At 34.5% G+C, this 24,143-nt stretch overlaps 1 protein-coding gene across 1 annotated transcript in view; it reads left to right on the forward strand.

Annotated features, from left to right (window-relative positions):
- The window catches only part of ZNF654 (zinc finger protein 654), an 87,813-nt gene extending 66,089 nt beyond the window's left edge, over window positions 1-21,724 (forward strand). The window contains 7 exon segments of the mRNA XM_032277191.1: window positions 3,265-3,400; window positions 5,909-6,111; window positions 6,757-6,896; window positions 12,464-12,605; window positions 15,823-15,933; window positions 15,935-18,164; window positions 18,751-21,724. Of these exon segments, the coding sequence (XP_032133082.1) occupies window positions 3,265-3,400; window positions 5,909-6,111; window positions 6,757-6,896; window positions 12,464-12,605; window positions 15,823-15,933; window positions 15,935-18,164; window positions 18,751-18,758 (2,970 nt within the window). The 3' untranslated portion in view covers window positions 18,759-21,724.
- Window positions 21,725-24,143: the final 2,419 nt, after the last annotated feature.

Raw genomic sequence — 24,143 nt, forward strand, 5'->3', positions numbered from 1 at the left:
GTGGTGGCACATACCTGTAGTCTCAGCTACTCGGGAGGCTGAGGCAGGAGAATCACTTGAACTCGGGAGGTGGAGGTTGCAGTGAGCCGAGATTGTGCCACTGCACTCCAGCCTGGGAGACAGAGCAAGACTCCATCTCAGAAAAAAAAAAAAAAAAAAGAATGGCAAATTAAACATGATTGCCTTTTTGTAAAAGAAAATGTATAACATCCTTAAATTTTATAACTTTATGAACTGCTTTTCTATGAGATAACCAATGAAAGTATAAGATTTATGATTATTCTTATTTCAAAGTATTATAAAGACTACTGTATTTTGAAGATTATATTTTTATTATATTAACCATACTGAAGACCCTTTACATTTTTGTCTTAATTTGCTGCAGTAACTTGCTTATGAGTGAATTGGATGGGGGGTGGTCTGTAGCTTTACTCTGGAATTTTCATTTCATTCAGATTCCATAGTGCTTCCATTTACACAGATTTCCATACAACCCTATTCTGATTAAAAGGTTATTTATTATGAGGATGTATCTTCTCTGGCACACTTTTCCTTTCCTGTCTTGGTTTAAAAGTAAGATATCAACACTTAAGAAAGTAATGCAAGGCCTTCCTCTTACACAATAATGTACAGAAGAGTGGCCTAGTAGAAATTTTCGGTATAGCAGGAGAAGAAATTAAGTTTATTACGGATTAAGATAGCTAGTGGAAGTTTCTTGGGGAAAGTGGGTTTGTGGAAAGATAGGATTTAGATAGGCTTATAGAAGTAATTAGAGAATGACATGAGAAATGGCATAGGTAAGAAAAGACAAGGTGAAGTTTGGAGATATGGAAGAGACCAGGCTGGAGAAAAGAATTCATGATGTGCAATAGGTGAATGAGTAGGTAGGTAAGTCCAGAAGGCCTTATATTTGAGATTAAAGTAAGACCTTTCTCTGATGATAAACTGCTGACGGGTCCAGACCAGTTATGTGGAATGGTATCTTTTGCTTTGATTGGACCAAAAGCTAGCTTACATTAGCTGAATTTTTGGGGCAGTAATCTCTATGTCTAGAGTAATTTGGGAGCTTGCTACCTTGCTTACCTTCGGAGGTTTCAGTTGATCATTGTTTTTACCTATAAAGCTGTTGCCAAAAATCATTAACAATGTTCCATGTATGTTAAATTCATGGCTGATCAATACCTTTATATTTACCTTACATTTAATGAATGCTCTTAACGTGCTGACATGTGGACATCAGAAATTAATTTCATGGCAAGGAAATTAGACGTCCTAAAATAAAATATTTATTCCAACTATTTAAAAAATACTAGAAGAAATAATAGTACCTAAGTAACATCTTTTGAGTGCTTACTACTAGGCACTGTCTCAAGCACTTTCCGATACTGTATAATATTACTTCATCCTCACAACAATCCTATGAAGTCGGTGTTTTAGTATCCATTTTGTAAAGGAAATGACTGATAGAGCACAGAGAGGTTAAGTAACTTGCCCATTGTGTAGGTTTTTTGTTTGCTTGATTGCTTAATTTGGGACCAACCTTAAGTAACTTTTAGAAGATATTTATTTTCATAATGTTTGACTATAAATGATGTTTTGACTTATTTGACTGAATGATTCTTTATCTTAAAACTTGATTTATTCTACTATTTTGTTCTCTTATAAAACAAGTAAAACCTTTTGTATATTTTAACCAGGAATGCAATGTGGCATATAGAAATCACTTTATAATCTTAGCAAATAATGAACAAATAGGACAGTTTAGTAAAAGCCAAGTGTTTGTAGCCACTTTGAATATGTAGCCCTGATTCATCTAATAAGTAACATTTGTGAAGATATGTTTTTTAAATTCTGAAGCTTTGCTTTATAAATTCTACTAAGTTTTTAATATCTGAGAGATTTTGTGAGCACAGAATTAAATTCTGGCAATTGGTTGTGTTTCGATTGATGTACAATTAATAATCAGCTTTTTTTGTTTTTTTTAACATTGCCAGTTTCTACATCTAGTTTTTTTCTTAAGGCTTTAAGCTTTATTTGTACATTTTTTTTTAAAGAATACTTTTACTAGATATTCAGTTAATCTTTCAAAATTGTCAAGTTAAATACTCTGAACCATTTTAAAAAACAATACCTCGACCGGGCATGATGGCTCGTGTCTGTAATCCCAGCACTTTGCGAGTCTGAGGTGGGTGGATCACAAGGTCAGGAGATCTAGACCATCCTGGCTAACACGATGAAACCCCATCACTACAAAAAATTAGCCAAGTGTAGTGGCACGTCCCTTTAGTCCCAGCTACTCAGGAGGCTGAGACAGAAGAATTGCTTGAACCCAGGAGGCGGAGGTTGCAGTGAGCTGAGATTGCTGTACTGCACTCCAGCCTGGGGGATAGAGTGAGACTCCGTCTCAAAAAAAAAAAAAAACAAACCTAACAAAGTATATAATGAATCAAAAAGCATAATCAAACTAAACAAATCTTGTAAGTCTAAATCTACTAAATGAAATTTATAAATTCAGTAAATTAATGACAAGAAGCATATTCTCTGAAATACATTTCAAGTATCTTTTTTAAAAAACCCAGAAAATATATGGACAAATTCACAGCTATTGCCCAATTTACCAGTACATCTTTATCTTAAATCTAAAGCAAAGTAGAGGTTGGATTTACTTACTTATAGGTTAGATTTATTTATTTAACCTGTCATTTCTTTATCCCCAAAATGCAAATCTAATTATCCCATAAAGGGAAATAGAATCTCCATCTTCCAGCCTGCTGCCACAACTCAGATTATATGTTTGAGATCAAGACAGGAAACTTTTGTCTACCTGCCAACCAGAGACTACATTTAGAAGGCATCCCACACCCCCCGCCCCACCCTCTCTCTTTCTTGTCAGGCTCTTGCCTGCCATTATTAAGAGGAACTTTATGCGCCTTTATATAAATTTAACTGAACATTTAAGTTTCAGTTTTTGCAACCTGGTTCTTTTCCTAGAAATAATGTATCCCTTAGGTTTTTCCCTTAGGTTAAACATCATCCCTGTTTTAATGGGATTGTCTAAATCCAGTTACATGCATACTGTATAACCTTTGGCATTAAAGCCTATTTGTGTTCATGGGGTTTTGACACCCTACTTAAGTTACAATAGTAACCCTTTCTCTTTTATAATTTAATAGCTGGCCATCAGTCATTTTATTGACAATAATGATCAAGTTTAGTTATTAACCCCTTTAAATTCACAGAGACAAAATGATTTTTCTTTCCTAGGAATGCCAGAATCACCTCCGCAGATATGGAAATGTGAATCTGGAACTGGTGACTCGAATCATTAGAGATGGTGGCCCATGGGAAGATCCAGTGTTGCAAGCTGTCCTAAAAGCTCAGCCAGCATCTCAGGAGATAGGTACTTCAGGAGATTCAAAATCAAACCAACATTTGTGAGAAGCAAATACACGTTCATTTACTAACTAGAGCAGTAATAGTGATTTTTCTTCATTTTATAATACTGAATAATGGAGTGATGTATTTTCACATGAAAAGTATTTGTTTTTCTAACCTGGCCCCAAGTGAATATTCTGACACCAGGTTTGGTACATTTATTTCTCATAATGGAAATTCTGAGTGGTAACACATCTACTAGATATTATTTATTTAAAAAGAGTATATTTTGTCACTTTAGTTATATTTTTTAAATCTGTTTAAGTAGGAACATCTTATTCTCTAAGAAACAAAAACTCTGCTTTTCATGAAAGCACATGGAATCTCCCTTCCCTTACACAGGAAACTCCATGAGGGCTGGAACTCTGAATTTTTGTCACTACTATTGCATATCCTATAGCTAGCCGAGTGCCTGGTATAGAGTAGATGCTTAATTTGCTGTTTGAATGAATGATCACATGATGAATGTATGATTAAGTGACTGAGTGAATACATTTGAATGCCAAATACTCTAGAGCAGTATTTCCCAAACTTTATGCATTAGAAGTTCTGTCTCATACCCATACTACCTGCATATTTCTTTGGTATCAACTCCTGTCCAATCTGATTTAACAGTGGTCCTTTGTAGGCCAAAATTTGCTTTCAAGGCAGGAGGCTTTGTCAACTGCTTTTAGTTAATTCTTTATAAAAATGTTCCACATATTATTCCTGAACCCCCAGAACATTTTGGATCACCAAAACTGTAGAATGTAAGCTCAGCAATAGTGAATAAGCATAGAAGTGTGGCAAACATTTAGAAGTGTGGAGAGAGCCTATGGAGTTCAGTTATGAGACAGCCAAGAGGAAAAAAACAAGACCTCCCAAACCTGGAAACAGTTAGACCTTGGTTTGGTGAGAAAGACACTTCATACCACATATTCTGTTGAGCAAGTTATTTCCATTAGTCACAAGTTAAGGGGTTAGGGTGAGTTGTGAATGCAATTGAGTAGAGGAGGACCTGTGATGGAATGGGAGATGGAACAAGACTAGGAGGGTGGGGTTAAGGTACATGTGACAGTGTTATGAAGAACCCAAGGGATAAAAAGGACACTGGTGTTTGATGTGTGGATCTTGGAAAGGGATTTAAAAAAAAAAAAAAACTGAAAAGGGAGAGAGTTGGAGCTGAGGAAGAAGAGTTAGGTTACTAAAGAAGTATGAAGAGTCAAATATAGGAAAAGCAAGGATGACAGACTGGAGGAAATTATGAAGAGATTGCATGTGCCCAGAGTGGGAAGGAGCTAGACAAAGACAGAGCTTCAAGAGAAGCGAGGACAGGGGAGAAGAAAGTTTGAGATTTTAAGGGAGATTTAGGCTTCACTAACGTAAGATCTAGAATAAACCTGATGTTGGTTGGTCTGAGGGCTGATGGCCTTTTAGGCTGGGAATTACATTAAGATAAAAAATACTCCTTTGATACCTGTACTAGCACACCTCACACTTTGGGAAAAGCTGCTCTAGAGCCTCATTTATATGGATGACTTTTCTCTAGTTGGTGATCATTAGGTTAAAGACCAGACTGAAGTTTTCTCTGCATTAACTAGACACATCAACGTTTGCATAACATATATTGTAAACGGAATTGCAAGACATATGTTTAAGCCAAAATAAAACATTCATAAGCACTTTAGAGGCTACTAATTAAATATAAGTAATTAAAATACTTCTGGATTCAAAATCATACAAATATGGGTTCCAGTTCCTGCTCTGCCACTTAATTCTTTGTCCTTGGGCAAGTCATTTGACCTCTCTGAGACTCAGCTTTGCAATCTATAAAGCTAGTATCATAATACCCATCATAAGGTTGTTGTTAGGTCTAAATAAATTTATGTAGCTAATGGTGTTTATATATTTTAAAATTATGTAAAAATATTAGTAATTATCCTTAGTGATACATAAATGTATATTAATAAGCAGTCCTATTTGGCACTACTTTTGGATTAATTTTATCTTTAAATAAAATATTTTTCTTGTGATTCAACTTTTTCATTAATTCAGATTACATCTATAATGTGAACTAACATGGTTTTAATGTGACAGATTAAAAAGAAAATATTGAGCAGTAAGAAGATAAAGTATGTAATCTTAGACTAAAAAGACATCATAGACCCATGTTACTTGGAAACTATTTTAACATATTAATGAACTGAAAGAAGAAGATATTTTTCTTTTTAAAATTTTGTTTTTGTTATTTACTTTTTAGACTGAGAAGAAATCAACAAATATTTCTTGAGCACTGTTTTGGTGTCACTCATATTTTCCTTTTTCCAACCATATAACTGAATATTCTTTTCACAAACTCCTACTAAGGAAAATGCTATTTCATTAACTAGTTAAATCTAATTAGAAACCATATTTTAGTGGTAAAGTTTCAAAGAACAAAGTTTGAGAGAATCTTTTCTTGAGAGTAATAGAGTCTGTTTTCTTTTTAATATAGTGAACAAATATTTAAGTTCTGAAAATCCACTGTTCTTTGAACTACGTGCCAGATACCTAATTGCTTGTGAACGCATACCCGAAGCAATGGCTCTTATTAAATCTTGTATAAATCACCCAGAAATCAGTAAAGACTTATACTTCCATCAAGCACTCTTCACATGTCTGTTTATGTCACCTGTAGAAGATCAGCTATTCCGGGAGGTATTGTTTGAGACTATTTTTGCCTATTACCATTTTAACCCTACCAAAAAAAAAAAATAGTAGCCCACTGTTGTTGTTAAATTCCTTTTACAGTAATGCCAAAGACTTAAGGATTACATTATCTAGATGTGTTTTCTTTTGGCACCATAACTTAAGGTCATGTTGAAAAATCTGATATTAACAAATGATGAAATCAATAAAATATACTCAATAAGTATTATTCACATTGCACTTTTGATGTGATGGAGAAGAGGTCAAATAAAAGCCAACAAGCTCATAGCTTGCCAGGAGTAAAAAAAAAAAAAAAAAAACAAAAAACCCAAGAAGCATTATGATCTTGCAAAATAAAGTACTAGAGGTAAAATGCTCGTGTTTATTTTGTTTCTTAAGGTGAAGTAATTAATCTTTTCCTAATGGATCGTATGTAACTATAGGTTATGGACATTAATGAGATTAAAAGTAGTCACTGTAAAATGTAGGTGCTGTACAATGAAACCATGAAAATATTTCTGTGCAAGTCATCATTGTCTTTGTAGAAGAAAACTAGAAATCTAAGCAATTTCTTTTGAATGTTTAAACATTTATTGCAACTAGCTTCTTAGATATTTTTAATGATATGAACTGATTTCTTTTTTCCTCTTACAGCATTTATTGAAAACTGATTGTAAGAGTGGAATTGATATCATCTGTAATGCTGAAAAAGAAGGCAAAACTATGTTAGCCTTGCAACTCTGTGAATCCTTTCTTATTCCACAGCTCCAGAATGGGGATATGTACTGTATCTGGTAAGTGTTTGTAATAAAGAAAGTGGAATGGTAAGATGGGCAACAGAAAGAAAATTGCCTAGCAGAGTGTGGATTTTATTTTTTAAATTGTATGAAAATGTCAAGCTACTTTTAAAAAAAAAATATTGTGTAACGAAAAATAGTAGATTCTAAGAACTAGAGACTTTAAAAAGAAAAGATAATGTACCACTAAACTGATAGTGTAAATGCTTAAGGGATGTGCTAAAATGAAACAATGGTTTGAAATTAAATTTTGATTTGGAGTCTGAGTTTTTAAAACATTTAAAAGTGGCTAGTAGGATATATGAAGCAGCAGGTTTACCCTAGCAATCATGTAATTTAAAATGTAGTATGAGTGATTTTAGGTACCTAAAATAAAAACACTCTTCAAGGGCTATTAAGAGTTTCCTCAACTCCAGTACACCCATATACCCATACACACACACACACACACACACACACACACAAAAACTCTACTTTGCTATTTCATTAATTCTTAACAAGAAACTAGGTTTCATTTGCTAAACATTATAATGTGAAATGATCATGGGCTGTAAATACTTTTTTAAAATCTGAGATACTTAAAACAATAACTTGAAAACATATAGCTGCATATCATAATACTTCAGTATTTTTGGCTGTTTTTTTTGAGGGGTAGGGGAGAGACAGGGTTTCACTCTGTCACCCAGGCTATAGAGTACAGTGGTGCAGTCACGGTTCACCGCAGCCTCAACTTGCTGGGTGCAAGTGATATTCCGCTTCCGCCTCCTCAGTAACTGGGACTATAGATGTGTGCCACCATGCCCAGCTAATTTTTGTATTTTTTTGTGGAGACAGGGTTTCACCATTTTGCTCAGGCTGGTTTCGAACTTTTTGGGCTCAAGTAATCTACCCTCCTCAGCCTCCCCAAATCCTGGGATTACAGGCATGAGCCACTGCGTCTGGATCTCTTCTTGTTTTAAAGATTAAAATCTTCAAACTCAGAGATAAGAGTTAAGTAGCTAGTTAGTAGCAGACTTAGATCTAGAAACAAGTAAATTTGTTTTCTATGGATTACAATATACTTTTAGTTAGATTGATTATGCTAATTTTTATTCTAATTTAGAGCATGTAAATTGGAATTTCAAATAGAGAAAGAGATTAGGAGGTAGTAGTAAGACATACACACCTTTATATACAGTTATGCATCACTTAATGATGTGGATATATTCTAAGCACTATGTCAACAGGCAATTTCCTTGCGTGAATATTGTAGAGGTACAAACCCAATTGTAGAGGTACAAACCTAGATGGTATATCCTCCTGCGTATCTAGGTTGTAGTGACATAGCCTATTGCTCTTAGGCTACAAACCTGTATGGCAGTGTTACTGTACTGAATGCTGTAGGCCCTTATAACAAAATGATAAGTATTTGTCTATGCAAACATATCTAAATATAGAAAAGGTACAGTAAAAATATATTATAATCTTATGTGACCATTGTTGTATATGCAGTCTGCTGTTGACTGAAATGTTGTTACACTGCATATAACTGTAGTTTTTGAAGTATTGTCATTTTTTGATATGTGGTTATTTGGAAACTGAAAAGTCATCACAGTTATAATAGATATTTTCCTATAGAATAGAAACGTTTTCTGTCCTTAGCTATATCACACTATTTAAACAGGGTATCTTTAATTCTTTCATTGTAATATACTCTCATAAATGACTAGAATCAAGTATATACACATAAAAAAAACAGAAAAATACATTTTATTTCCTTCTTCTCTTGGTAACCAGTTTCTGCTCTTTAGGGAAGGACCTTAAAAATATTATGATGCTTTTATAATGCCTATCTTCCAGTTCCTGACCACAGATACCTTCTAAGAATAGAAGCTCAGTGTCTCCAGCTGCCTAACCAGAAAGGAGTCTTTAGCCTTCTTTTTGGCCATTCCTTCTAAGTAGTGTGGGTTCTGATGGCCTACCCTCTTATTTCTTCTACCTCTTTTCTACATTTCTGAATCTTAAGGTCCTTTTTCTTCCTTCTAAAAGTTAATTTTACTTTAATTTGACAAGCAGGATTCTTTTCAGCTTCCAAAGTCTGTGCTGTCTGTTTCATCCTGGCCTTACCTATAGTCAGCTTGTCATTTATCTCCCCTCTGTGTGAACAGAACCAGATCCAGTTTTGCTGTATCCCAAGCCAGTGGGGCAAGTTGCTAAGCCCATTTCTCTTACATAGTCATTAATAATAATAACAGCTGCAAATATTTGCTGAATGCTTCCTATAGTCTTTGCTTTATATATGCATATGTCATTTAATCCAATAAGCTTATGGAGAAAATATTGTGTTTAAGCCGCTCAGCTAGTAACTAGTGAAGCCAGTATTCAGACTTAGGCAGTCTTCCAGCCTCTGCAACATTAAAATTATTTAAAATAAATGGGTCAAGTTGGAAAAAAAAAAAATCTGCATTGTAAGGGTAACTGACCTCATTATATAGTCTTTTCTCAGCAAGCATATAACTTAATCATAATATTAGTAGTTAATAGGGTCTTTTATTAGCAGTTACCTGGGAAATGTGTTTGAACACTGTATGAGTGCTGTGTTTTCTAATGTACACTCTGAATAAAGGAAAATGTATAAAGTCTTCATTAAACCTGCTCTTTTGGTCTTCTAAAAGAAGACTATCAATAGTTTTCAGAATTTTTTTTTTTCCTTCAGAATCCACTGTACCACTAAACCTCAGGTTCCATGTTGTAAATTCAATCAAAATGGAGCTTCATAACACTATTCTGAGATTTCTGCTTTGCCTGCTCAAAAGCAGAGATCCATCCTGGTAGCCTTCTCTTGGCAAACTTATTAGGATATTGCAATGTACATTTTAAATGCTTTCAGCATTTAGGGGAGGTATATGCCAGACATTTCACCTAAGTTTTTCAATTCTCTCTCTTAATTCTTTTAATAAAGATGTTGGATAGGAATAATCCCAACCTTTATGTATAAGAAAACTATATAAAAGAGGTAACAGTCACATAGCTAGTAAGAAATGGAGTTGGAATTTGTACTAGTTTGTAAATGATAGCATCTGTGCCTAACCAGTATAGGAAAAAAGTATTTAGGGTGCAGCAGTATGAGCTACATGAAAGGCAGGATGAGCTACATGAAAGCTACATGGAAGGCCACAGGTGGTTCTCAAAGATAACTGCTACCAGGGACACTGAGATTGCTAATGTTTTTCAAAATCTGCTTCTTTTTCATCATTTGGCTTAAGTCTTTCTTGCTGCAGACCAGCAGGAACATCAGCAACTCCTAGGCTTAATAGTTTAGAGTTGAGAACATCCCAGAGATTCTGACTAGCCTGATGGGGATCCCTTTCTCAACCCTGAATTAATATCTGAAGGGGAGTGCAGAGGAGGGTCACATAGGAGATGTGGCCACTGGTATTCTACCTTTGTGTATTGGGCTTTTCCTGGAAAAAGGTGGCTCATTGAACTGGGTATGCCACTCCAATTAGTGTATAATGCTGTATTGAGATTTAGGTCTCTCTTATTTCCAATTTCATGTTCTTGCCACTGCATCGACTAAACAATGTGTCACGGTATATATTTACATTATATTAATGGTTGGGGAAATAGGTTGGACCTATAAAATATAAACAAGGAGGCATATGATAGGCATGAAATCAGTAAGAGGGATAAGATCTTTCCTGAAGTAGGTATCACTTTAGTTTGGGGTATTCATGAAGGCTTTCCTGAAGAGATACTTGATATAGAGCCTTTGAAAGATAAGCTGAGCGTGGTGGCTCATGCCTGTAATCCCAGCACTTTGGGAGTCTGAGGTGGGTGGATCACAAGGTCAGGAGTTTAAGACCAGCCTGGCGAAGATGGTGGTGAAACCTTGTCTCTACTAAAAATATAAAAATTAGCCAGGCATGACGGCAGGAGCCTGTAATCCCAGCTACTTAGGAGGCTGAGACAGGAGAATCACTTGAACACAGGTGGCAAAGGTTGCAGTTAGCCGAGATCGAGCCACTGCATTACAGCCTGGGCAAGAGAGTGAGACTTTGTCTCCCCCCAAAAAAAAAAAGCTCATCTTAGGAATGTACGGCAGTCAGCATAAACAAAAGTGAGAATAAACGAAGCAGTTTAGCTGAGAGTAAGATTCAAATCCCGAACCTTCTAACTCTAAAACCCACATTTCTATTGCTATTAACTTTATAGAGCATATTGAATAGGCACTAAATGAAATGTGATCAGAGAGGCTTGAAAATAGATCAGGTTAGAAACCACGGTAGAAATACATTTGTAAAATTGAAGGAGCTAAAGTGGTAATATTGAGAAAGAATGATACAGATGAGAGCAAAAGTATACTTGAAATGTAAGACCCTGCAAGATAAACAGGTTAGAACCAGACCAGGATAGAGGAATGTTTACTGTCACTGACTGATCTAGGAAATGGTCAATTTTGCAGGAATATGGCTAGTTATGAGTGGGTTAAGGAGATGGAAAGCAATATAAATGGAAATACCCAAGCATGACAACTGGAAGGCAGTAAAAGCTAGAGATGTGGTAGGAAGGCATGAAACCTCGTGAGGGTTCTAAAAGAGTATGAGTGCAAAAAAGGAAGGAGTTAGTGGACCGAAACTCAATAAATAGCTAGTGTGAAAGGGAAGTGGAATTTTGGTTTTACTTCTCATTTGTTGCTTGTTGTCATTTTCTGTTTTGTGTTTTCTGTATTGTCTAACTAGACGATGTGCACCCTCATGATGGTAATCAAGCTGTCCTGAGATTTAATACCTGTATGTGCTGAACTCAAAGTATATGCTCAGTAAATCACTTTTTAAAAATATTTTCATTATTTTAATACCTTCAGATTATGATGCTTTGTACACTTTTATGACATTTTAAAGAATTCTACTTTGCTAAAATGTGACATCCAAATATATCAGCTCTATCATACGATTTGCCTTTGCCTCAAAACCCAGTGCTCCTAGCCTTGTGTATCATATATATATCAATAACAGTGGCCATATTTTAGAACAGAATCTATCTATGAAACAGTTCGAATGGTCCATAGCCTGCCTGTTTAAAAGTAGAAAATCTGAAACATACTATTTCATAGTCAATACTATAACATACTTGCAGTTTTAGTCTTTAGTACATTTGATATCTTAGTAAACTGAAAATGAAAAATATGAACTGTTTCTTTATAGAAAGTCTTCAACACTGGTTTCTAAACTTAGAAGTAAAATATTAATTAAAAGCCAAAGTTTATTATTTTTAAGCAGTACCAGTATTGGTACATTTGGATTAGAATTTCTGTTTTGATCTAATATGGAGACATCTTAGGTATGCCAGCATATTGTTGGAATTCATTCCTTACCACTGTACATTGTAATTTCTGATCTTTCTTCCTCTCCCAACTTCTTTTACTCTCATATAGGTAGCAGAAGTAGCTTGGGGGTGAATGTAATACATATTTACACTCATATACATTCCAGCCAGGGCACTATAGAATCAGGGAAAGATAGCTAATGTCTGTATTTAAATCAACTGTATTTTTGATAATTCTCTTTTTTTCTCATTTACAGGGAGTTGATTTTCATATGGAGTAAACTACAGCTTAAATCTAATCCTTCAAAACAAGTTTTTGTAGATCAGTGCTACCAGCTTTTAAGAACAGCAACTAATGTGAGAGTCATATTTCCTTTCATGAAAATCATTAAAGATGAGGTAAATAGGATATATTTATCCCTTGAATTTAAAATTAATTGACAGTTCACTGAAACTTGAATCTCTTTTGATAAAATTTATTTGATTTTAAAATTGAAGGAAAGGAAGATTTTAAGGCCATGCAGACATGAAAGTGGATCCTGCGGATCTTTTAGTTTTTCCCCCAAAATATCAATAGGACTTTGAGTATAAAGATAAAACCACTTTGCATTTTAGGTAGCACCATTAAACTGAATCTTTATGTTGGTTACTTTTAAATATATAAGGAGGTGTTTATTAAATAATACATTTTAATTTTTTACATATTTATGCATTTATTACATTCATTATCACATTACTCATTAGATGTATGATCATGTAGTAACATATTCCCATGATACAAAGTTGGCAGCATTCTATCAGAGGCTTTGTTTTTTTCTTTTTTGTTTCTAATTTATTTTGCTAATTGCATTCATGGTATGCTTATTAAATAGTGAATTATTATTCAAATGCATTCTCAAAGTTAACCTCTCCTTCCAGCAAAAAAGGAAAACTATGTTACAGAACACGTCTTAACATCTGATGTGCATTAGAATCACCTGTAAAACTTAATTTTAAAAAATAAAGATATATCCATATTGTTGTACCATGATTCTTATTTATACCAAAAATTGAGATATATTATTATAGAAAGTTTACAATGTAAGTGAGGTTTTGCCAGCCATTACAGAGCTTTCTTATTTTCACATGTGTGGTAAACCTAATAATATATCATAAAATGAAAATTCAAAAAGAAATAAGTATTAAAATATGATGCTTAACTAACATTTATACTCTACTAAAAAGACTTTCATTTGTTGGAATAAATCATTCAATTGCCTCACTACCGTGAAGAATCATAAATACTATGTGAGCTCAGGAGACATTATAGACGGCATATCTAAAAAGGGTTCACAGAAGAAATACTTCAAGCTGAGGTTTTAATGACATGAGAATAGTACTAATATTTGTATGGACTTTTATAGTTTACAGAGCACTTTTTCTTCATTTTATTATTTGTTTTTCACATCCATCTGGTGACAAAGGGTAGCAGAGAAATGTGGGGAAGTGGGTGGGAGATGAGACTAATGGAGAGACTGTGTGGTTAGGAGTGGTTGTTGGAGATACTTAAAGGGATGTGAATGCTACAATTCATGCATTTCATTGAACAAATTGAAACTTCAGTTCATAAATATCCTGGAACCATCAAAAGATTTCAGGTAAGGAAGTAGCCTGTTCTCTTTTGATAATCTTAACATTTTTAAACTTGAGCATCTGTATCCATTATAATTTTATGGGCCAAGATAGAGGATATAATCTGGGTGCAATGGCTCATGCCTGTAATCCCAATACTTTGGGAGGCCAAGGTGGGCAGATCACTTGAGGCCAGAAGTTTGAGACCAGTCTGGCCAACGTGGTCAAACCCCGTCTCTACAAAAAATACAAAAATTAGCCAGGCTCATGGTGGCTCACGGCTGTAGTCCTAGCTACTTGGGAGGCTAAGGCAGAAGAACTACTTGAACCCAGGAGGCAGAGGTTGCAGTGAGCTGATATCACGCCACTGCACTCCAGCCTGAGTGATAGTGTAAGACTCTGTCTCAAAAAAATAAAATAATAAAAAAGAGGATGTAGACAGACGTTCGGAGAAAGAAAAAGAATTCTGTTTTGAATGAACGGATTTTGAATTTGCTGTAGCTGAAAAATCTAGGTAGTAAAGTCTAATTATAATTGACATTTAGAAATAAGAAGTTGGAATTCAGAAAGGATTCCAAGTTGTACATGATGGATTTATAGGAGGAAACTAAGTAAATGGAATAGGTCTGATTTTTACCCATTCTGCAAACATTTATTCAGAGGTTACTGTACCAGCTTTTATGCTAACCATAGAGAGATATAAAAAATGAGATACTGTCCCCTGTAATTTAGGAATTCAAAGTTGGGTGAGGATACACACATACTGAGATGTTTATAAAACAAAATGGAGGCCAGGCACGGTGGCTCACGCCTGTAATCCCAGCACTTTGGGAGGCCGAGACATGCGGATCACGAGGTCAAGAGATCGAGACCATCCTGGCCAACATAGTGAAACCCCGTCTCTACTAAAAATACAAAAAAAGTATCTGGGCGTGGTGGTGCACGCCTGTAGTCCCAGCTACTCGGGAGGCTGAGGCAGGAGAATTGCTTGAATGCGGGAGGTGGAGGTTGCAGTGAGCCGAGACTGCACCACTGTACTCCAGCCTGGTGACATAGCGAGACTCTGTCACAAAAAAAACAAACAAAAAAAACCGAAATGTTTTTAAAAAATAAGTTATTCTTGGTGGAAAGAATGGGGGATTTTAACTGTACCTCAGGGCAGAGCCCTTCAGAGTAGAACTGATTCTCAAAGAATGAATAGGAGGATCAGTAGGAATTTACTAGCTGGATAAAGTGAGAATAGGATATGTAAAGTTAAGGTCTGCCTGTGGGAATGGTAAGTAGTTCTGCAGGGTTACACAGCATGTAAGAGACTAAGAAAACGTGAGGCTAGCAAGGTAGTAGTCCTCCCTGTTATCTATAATATACCGTATGTAGGCAGTATGACATATGTACATATATATGATGTTAAGGACATTATTATGGTGTCTCTTTCAATCAAAATAAGCATTTAGATTATTCCAAACCACTAGAGACACTATTATAACTAAGATGGGTTGACAACTTGGATAAATAACATTACTTAATAAGCAAAATAAGTAGTATTTTTTCATATAGCATTATAATAAAAGTTCCCATGGGCAGTTTAAGCCTAGTTTATTTCTTGATGTGGAAAATTGACAAATCTGTTAAAACACATGTAATTTTGACCCTTCTCTCAAAGAATATGAGATTTGCACCTAAAATAATAAGTGGGGGGTCTAGAACTGTAAGAAATCTTAATCACCATAAGTTTATTTTGTATTATGGGTAGTAGGGCTTGTCAAACATGAAAATTAAACAAATTAGAAGTTAAAAGGCTATCTATTCCAGATTATTCTCAAGGTAAAAAAAAAAAAAAAAAGGTCTATAAAGAGTAAAGGCTACTAAATAAGGAAAAATGCACATTGGAATATCATGTTTATTTAGCTTTCATTTTAAGAGTTGTATTTTTTAAAGATGGACTAGTATAACCATCTTTTTGGAAGAAAATAAGTATTTAGCACTAATATTTTTCTTTTTACAGGTTGAAGAAGAAGGCTTGCAAATTTGTGTCGAAATATGTGGTTGTGCTCTACAACTCGACCTTCATGATGACCCCAAAACTAAATGTCTGATTTATAAAACAATTGCACATTTTTTTGCCAAATGATTTGGAGATCCTCAGGATTTGTGCACTCTCAATATTTTTTCTGGAGCGCTCTTTAGAAGCATATCGTACTGTTGAAGAGCTTTACAAACGTCCAGATGAAGAATATAATGAAGGCACAAGTAGTGTTCAAAATCGTGTTCGTTTTGAATTACTTCCAATTTTGAAAAAGGGATTGTTTTTTGACCCTGAATTTTGGAACTTTGTAATGATTAAGAAAAACTGTGTAGCATTACTGAGTGATAAATCAGCAGTTAGATTTCTAAATGAAAGCACACTGGAAAATAATGCAGGTAATTTAAAAAGGACAGTGGAACAGCAAGGTTTGGATGAAGGGTTTGACTCTCTTACAGATCAGAGCACTGGAGAGACTGATCCTGATGATGCATCTGGAGTGCAGCCTAAAGGTCAAATTCATACGAAGAAAAGCCTTACAGCTCTTAATACTTCCAGAGTAGATCACAGTGTCCCAAGGCATCGTTGTATGTTATGTAACAAGGAATTTCTAGGTGGTCACATTGTAAGGCATGCCCAGGCTCATCAGAAAAAAGGCAGTTTTGCATGTGTAATATGTGGTAGGAAATTTAGAAACAGAGGACTTATGCAGAAGCATTTAAAGAATCATGTTAAGAAGATACAGAGACAGCAAATTGCTGCAGCTCAACAGGATGATCAGGAAGTCGCTACTTTGGAAGAAATAAATTGTTCTTCCATTTCTTTTGAAAATGGGAATTCTGATAGTAAGGATTTGGCAGTAGAGACTCTTACTTCTTCTAGTGAAGGAAACAAAGAAGTCATCCCTGAGCATGTGGCTGAATTCATTGAAATTCCCATAAGTGTACCAGAAGATGTTATTGAAAATGTTATTGAAAATGGCAGTCCTGATACTTCTTTAAATAATGTCTTGAAGCCTTTACCTGAATGTGGGGATGATTATGAGGAGGAAGAGGATGAAGAAGGTGATTATGAAGAAGATGATTATGACCTGAATCAAGAAACTTCAGTAATTCATAAAATCAATGGAATTGTGTGCCATCCAAAGGACATATATGCCACAGATCAAGAAGGAAACTTTAAGTGCCCTGCTCTTGGCTGTGTCCGAATATTTAAAAGAATTGGATTTCTAAATAAACATGCAATGACCGTACATCCAACTGATTTAAATGTGCGACAAACAGTAATGAAGTGGAGCAAAGGAAAATGCAAATATTGTCAAAGGCAATTTGAAGATTCTCAGCATTTCATAGACCACCTTAACAGACATAGCTATCCAAATGTGTATTTTTGTTTGCATTTTAATTGCAATGAGTCATTTAAGCTGCCATTCCAGCTTGCCCAGCATACAAAAAGTCACAGGATATTTCAAGCTCAGTGTAGTTTCCCAGAATGCCATGAGCTTTTTGAAGATCTTCCTCTGCTGTATGAACATGAAGCTCAGCACTATTTAAGTAAAACACCAGAATCATCTGCACAACCAAGTGAAACAATTCTTTGGGATGTTCATACAGACTCGGATCCTATTCATCAGGAAAAAGACTCATCTAGTAATGAGAAACAAACTATTAGTCTGCCAGTTTCTACTAGCAAATCAAGGAAAGATTCTACAGAACCAAAGACATGTATAGAAAGTATGGAAGAGAAAACAGACAGTTTAGTTCAGAATGGAAATGAACGTTCTGATGACACTGTTTCAAATATAAGCTTGATAGACCAAAAGATGCCTGACATAGAGCCAAATTCTGAAAATAATTGTAGTAGTAGTGATTTAGTCAATGGACACAGTGAAGTAGAGCAAACACCTTTAGTTTCGTCAAATCCTGCTTTGAAAATGGATACAAACAGAATCAGGACAGAAAATGGTTCCATTTTACCCAGTGTTGTACCACAAGAACACAATACCTTGCCAGTATCTCAGGCACTTTCCAAACCAAATTTGACAAGTGAACATACTTCGTATGGCTTAATTTTAACAAAACCGTACGTCAGACCATTGCCTCCCAGTTACCTTGATGAACGGTATCTTAGTATGCCAAAACGCAGAAAATTTCTGACTGATAGAGTAGATGCCTGTTCTGATCAAGATAACGTGTATAAAAAATCAGTGAAAAGATTAAGATGTGGCAAATGCCTGACCACCTACTGTAATGCAGAAGCACTTGAGGCTCATCTTGCACAAAAGAAATGTCAGACACTCTTTGGATTTGATTCAGATGATGAAAGTAAGTCTTCTATCTTCTTAGTAGATGTATCTGTAGAAAGAGAAAATGGCATAAATATAACTATTTTAGATCCTTGAGATTTTAAAAATTTACATTTGTGTAGTAGTGAAGCACTACTCCATATGTTATTTCCTTTAATATATACAACCAGTGTGAGGTGATGCTAATATTACTGTTTTATAGATCAAGTAACTGAAATTCACAAGTAATTTGGATAGGCATTTGCCTATGAACTTGCAAGGCAGAACCTGAACACAGGTTTTTCATATTCTTTGATTACACTGCTTCCATTGTATCAAAGATTCTTCTTCATTCCAAGTTTCATGTAATGAAAGTTGTAATTTTGATGGGAATTATTTTTCATATGCATTCCAGAATATAAATCAAGTGAATCTGTGTCTGTTAGAAAAATAGAAGTAAAAGAAGAACAGAAAATAATTGAGAAACAAAATCAGAAAAAAAGCTTACTTTTCTACTAATATCAGTATCCTTTAAAATGACAGGGTATAAATTAAACAGGAATCTGAGTTGGAATTACAGTCAAACGTTGTAAAACTTGAATTAACAGATGTATTCCATTTTACAGGTGCCTGATAAAAATGTTTCAGAAAGATCTGTCAATCAAGCAGTAGTGTGAAAAAAGCACTATAAGAAAATGCATCATCAGTTTGCTATTTCCCTGATGGCCTTAATTTTAGAGTGGTCTCGGATTACTAAAGATAAAGACAAAGCACATTTTCTAGAATGAACTCACAGAGGAGATGTGCTGGCTTAGACTCCAAAAGGGTTATTATAAAACTCCCAAAGTACCAGTTTTCCAGAAAACCACATTTTTAAAAAGTTTATGATTAATAGCAGCAGCATGTTCAGTTTCGCTTATATGAGAAACATGTTTAGGCAACTAATCAGAAAACCAGCCATGGCCTTACAGAAAGGGAGAAGTTAACCCATTATTAAAAAGTGTGTGTGGGGAAGGGGGGTGATTTACAATAATAAACAATTTGAAGTATTTTATTCTACAAATGGGGTTTGTTTTCTTGTCACGCATAATCAGATTATGTCCCCTCCCTTCTGGTCAAACATGGTTTAAGGAACCGCTGCTGTTTGGTTTGTGATATGATTTAGAAACTTATACATTAACTTACCACAGTGCTATCAATTAAAGATTCTAACTGGTTCCCAGATGATTAATTAGGTCAAAGTTCAATGAATGGCATGCCAGCATTGAAAATTCAAAAACAAAACAAAAAAACACAGTGCTTTGCTAGTTAGCTCTTGATAGAACCTCCCACTAACCACTTCTGTGGTACATATTAGTTACATTTAAAGGGCAGCAGTGTCAATAAAATAGAAAAACACCATCAGTAACTCTGGGAAGAGATGAAAGGAATCTAAGACCTTTACAGGCTTTGTAGTTGAAGGAAAACACTGAATTGCAAATTCTTCAATGTGAATAGTGATAAAAGCACACTGGGATATTTCTATTTGTATATATGTTAGGACATTGCTTGATGATTCATAGTAAGGTCCTGTAGACATGAATGTGAGTTATCTAAGTACAGTCCTATTAAAACAACTGGCTCAGAAAATCAGCTAAGAATCAGGTTGAAAATTCATTAATTTTATTCTAGAGGTAATTCCAAAATAAGCCATACTATTCCTGTTTTTTAATTCATTAGTGATGACTCTGATCTGAATAGTAATTTTTATATGTAAAAGGAAGTATTTGCACAAGAAGAACACATTCATGCATTGTTTTCCTTGGTGATAAGTTATTTTCCTAAGGAAGATTTTAACTTAATAAATTGTTAAAACAATATTTTTAAAATGCCCTCTTTTGTTTTCCATTTGTCCATTATTGAAAGGAAGATGCTTAAAGACTTCCTTTTACCTAATAGTATGAAATCTAAAACAGTGATAAAAAGCCAAACTGTTTCAAAGCAGATCTCCTAATGTCCCGATGTCAAATATCCAGTTATTCTAAATAAAATCTTTGTTCAAGGCGGATAATCTCTTCAGACCCTACTGTATTAGAGCTTCTGAAAGTGGAGAATTTCTTCCAGGTAGCATCCATATTTTATTAGGATTTCCAGATCATGATAGATCAGATGATTTTTTTTTAATTTCCCAGTTTTTATTAGTTTATCATCAACATTCACTACTATGCAATGATGGTCATTAAGTCCATTCCAAATTTAAATTTGTTTTTGTTATGTAGCCTACATTAGGCTGTGGAATTTACATTTAGGTAACTAAACACAATTCATAATCAAGTTTTAAAATCTTTTCTTTAAGGTCAGCTAAAAAAAACCGTTTTTTGTATTTCTTGATACTAAAAATGTAATGATTTTTATTTCAGTTCATTCTAAAAGTATGTCGTATAATAAAAAATCTGTTTGGAAACTGGCTTATTTGAACAGTGAAGTTTTTTGAAATATAATTTCTGCTTTGTACATTTTCCAGAAGTTTAACTTAATATTTTATCACATTTTTTACAAGTTGTAACAATTGACATAAATCCATGCCCACAAAGTATTCCATTTTCATTACTTTTACTGTTCATGCCAAGATATTTTAAATATGTTCCATTTGTTATTTGTCTTTGAGGTTTATTTCTACTTTTGTGTTGCTAAGAGAAAATTATTTCTGAAAGACTGAGATCAAACTGGTTTATATATAACTAAATCAAGGAATGTTTTATAAAATTCTATTTGACCACACTGTTCTAACATCGGTTTATATACTTCTCAAATAGCTATTGAAAGAATGTGTTCATTTTATTTTGTGTCTTTTAAAACATAAACCTACATCATTTTGCTTTTATAGAGTGCATAAACATCCAAGGGTTCTAAACTGAGCTTCAGAAAAAAAGGAAGCTTGCTTCTTATTCCTCAGATTCTTCTCCTGTTTTGAGGATGTATTCATCCCACATGGACCAAGTTTCAAATCTTTGTTTTTAAATAAAAATTTCCTTCAAAAAATTAAATGTTAAATTTCTGCTGTGTGTTAGTAAGGTCAAGAAGACAGCAAATCTGAATTTTTGCTGCTCAGACATTATGGAGGAGGTAAAAAAGGGGAATCTCCGTGGACAAGGACACTGGTACTTTGGGCTTTAGCCATATTCATTTTTTCAAAACCACCAATTATATAATACGTAAATAATTTATATCATTGAACTTGTGATTCTTTTCAAATCACACTGAAGGTTCAGCCGTACTCCTTTCATGTTTGGTTTAATACTGTTGTATGGATGAAAAACCTAAAAGGGATGATAGTGTTTATTTTTTAATTTATTTGGTACTGTAAAACACCTTTTCAGAATGAGTAAATGCTGCATATGCATTTTGGAATTGTTAATATGTGAAAGATATTACAGATTCAGCAAGAAAGGAAATTTGTGCTTCCTTGTTGAACATTAAATTATTTTACTTTGCATTTTATAAGAGTACAAATTAAAACTGAGCCATTGAACTGCAATAAATCAACAATAGTGTCTCATTTCAAGAAATTTTTTGTACTGTACATAGATTTGTTCAATAAAACATTGTCCTTGTTGGTAATCAAGTGTTCAATTTTATGTAGTACATACATTGCTTTCAGAAGGAATTAGACTTATATAAGGTATACATTAAACGAAAGTATCTATTATGTCTCACAAAGGAATGGCATATTTCAGTATCATTACCCTACTTGCATTTGAATGATTTTTTAAAACATGATATAAAAAATAGAAATATCTAAAATTTTACACAAAATAGGCATTTTTGGACATTTTAATGAATGCCTATATGCAGGAATAGAAGTTGACAGAATTCTCTTTTACTAAAATCACTTCAGGTAAGTGGGTTCGGTGTGATGTAGTACTTTGCAAACTTAGTAGGTGTAGGAACACTCCAAAGGCAAGAGAGCACATAAATCTGTCAGAAAATGAACAGCTTCTGGTGGAACTTAAAAAAACAAAGACTGAAATAATTTTGAAATATTACAATATAAATGATGATGAAAATTACTTCCTAGGAAATAATTTCAATAGCGAAATGTTTAAGTCAATAAGCTGTAACCAGAAGTGATGTCCTTGAGCAAGAGGGCTCCTACTTTTTTGGCTCACTAACAAAGGAAAACCCTCCATACTATTTGCTATAACTTGCAATTGGATAAAATGGGGCTTTGAGTAGGAAAAAAAATACTTTCGATAATAATGAGATCACACTGCAGTAGATAAATGGGATAAAATGATTAGTACAAGCATTATGCCTTGAAACACTATGAAAGCGTTACTGAAGCATTCTAGAGCCGAGATCTAAAATTATCAATCTGATTTATGGTCATATGATCTTAGACTCAATATATTCCATATTCAAAACAATGAGCGTATTGAGGTATTTGGACAGTTATTGGGGTTTAGATAACTTCATTTTCCTTTTCTGAAATTTGAGGAATTCTGGGAAGCAAATACTACTAAATAAGCTTCCAAGATAACCAATTTAAGCTGCTTTTCATAGCATAATATCTGTACTGATTTCAAGAATCAATTGATAAAACATTTTAACTGTAAATCAAGATTTCAAACAGTCGACTAATACTTGGAATAAACATTGTAAATGGTAGAAAGTTTCATGCCTTATTGATGGGTACTGCACACTGGAGGAAGAAATGGCTTGTTTATATAAGCTACATCTAATTGTCACAACTCTAGGGTAAATATGAACTCTGCTCTTTAGACACCAAAGCTCAGAAAGGTTAACCTGATTAAAGTCACACAGTTAATAAATGGAGAGGGTGACTGAAAAATCAGATGTGTCCTAAAACCATGTTTCTATTGTGCCACACAGTTTTCCCTACAAACGCAGAGCATGAGTGGATCTAATAATCCAAATAGGGTCAGATTTGCCTGAGGATCAGTGATTTCAGAGTCAAGGATGAAGCCTGGTAGAGAATTCTGGTTGATGTAGTATTCTGGCAGTGATTCTTAAAAGTGTGGTTTCTAGAGCAGCAGAATCAGCATCACCTGGGAATTTGTTAGAAATGCTAAATTGTGGTCAGTTTGGAGGCCATCTGTCTTAACAAATTCTCCAGGTGATTCTGATACAAGCCAAGGTTTGAAAATCATAGATCTAAAGCAATAAGCTTCTTTGTATTTCCCTAGAAGATAAACTGTTTACCCTTAAATTTATAGAACCTTCTAAAAATTAGTTTCCAAGACACTTAAAGAAGTCCCCTATGAATAGGTACTTAAATTGTTGGGTGAAAGGATACTTTAGTAGTACCATCTCATATCCCAAACTACTCTAGAGGATTTTTTTTTTTTTTTTCTCAAGTTGTATTCCTACCAGAACAGAATTTAATGGGGACAGTGCAAAGAGATGTGGGGATCAGTCATATTCCAATTCTAGCATTATAGTGTTACGGTTGTGGAGAGCTGTATATTCCACTGATACATAATTTTGCTAAATTTCTCTTCATGTTATGGCTCCTATACGCTGTCTTTGGCTCCAGCCATATTTAAAACCCCACCTACTCTCATCATGCTATTTTAGTCCATGTATTTTTCACTACTGTCCCCTTTACTGGTTGTTCACCTTTCTCCCCATCACATCTCTCATTCTTTGATTTAATCCTTCCTAGGCATCACCACTTTGTCAGAAAGCCAGATCTCTTGATTTTCCCAGCATTCCTCCTCTCAATAAATGGCAACTAGTTGCCCAAAGCAAAACCTTGTAATCGTCCCTGACTGTATCATGCCTTTCACTCTAATTCAAGCCACCATTTTCTCTAACTTGCACTATTACAGTTGTCTCCTAACTGGGTTCCCTGCTTCTACTCTTACCCTCCCTTCAATCTTCACACCAGCAACCAAAGCAATCCCTGTTCTAAGACAAGTCAGATATGTTATTCCTGTTTAAAACATGCCAGTACCTTCAGAGCTCATTCATTTATTCAACAAATATATTCATTGGATGCCTGCCACGTGCTGGCCTC

The sequence above is a fragment of the Sapajus apella genome, unplaced genomic scaffold, assembly GCF_009761245.1.
Source record: "Sapajus apella isolate SASKATOON/1434 unplaced genomic scaffold, GSC_monkey_1.0 scaffold8, whole genome shotgun sequence".
Lineage (NCBI taxonomy): Eukaryota > Metazoa > Chordata > Mammalia > Primates > Cebidae > Sapajus > Sapajus apella.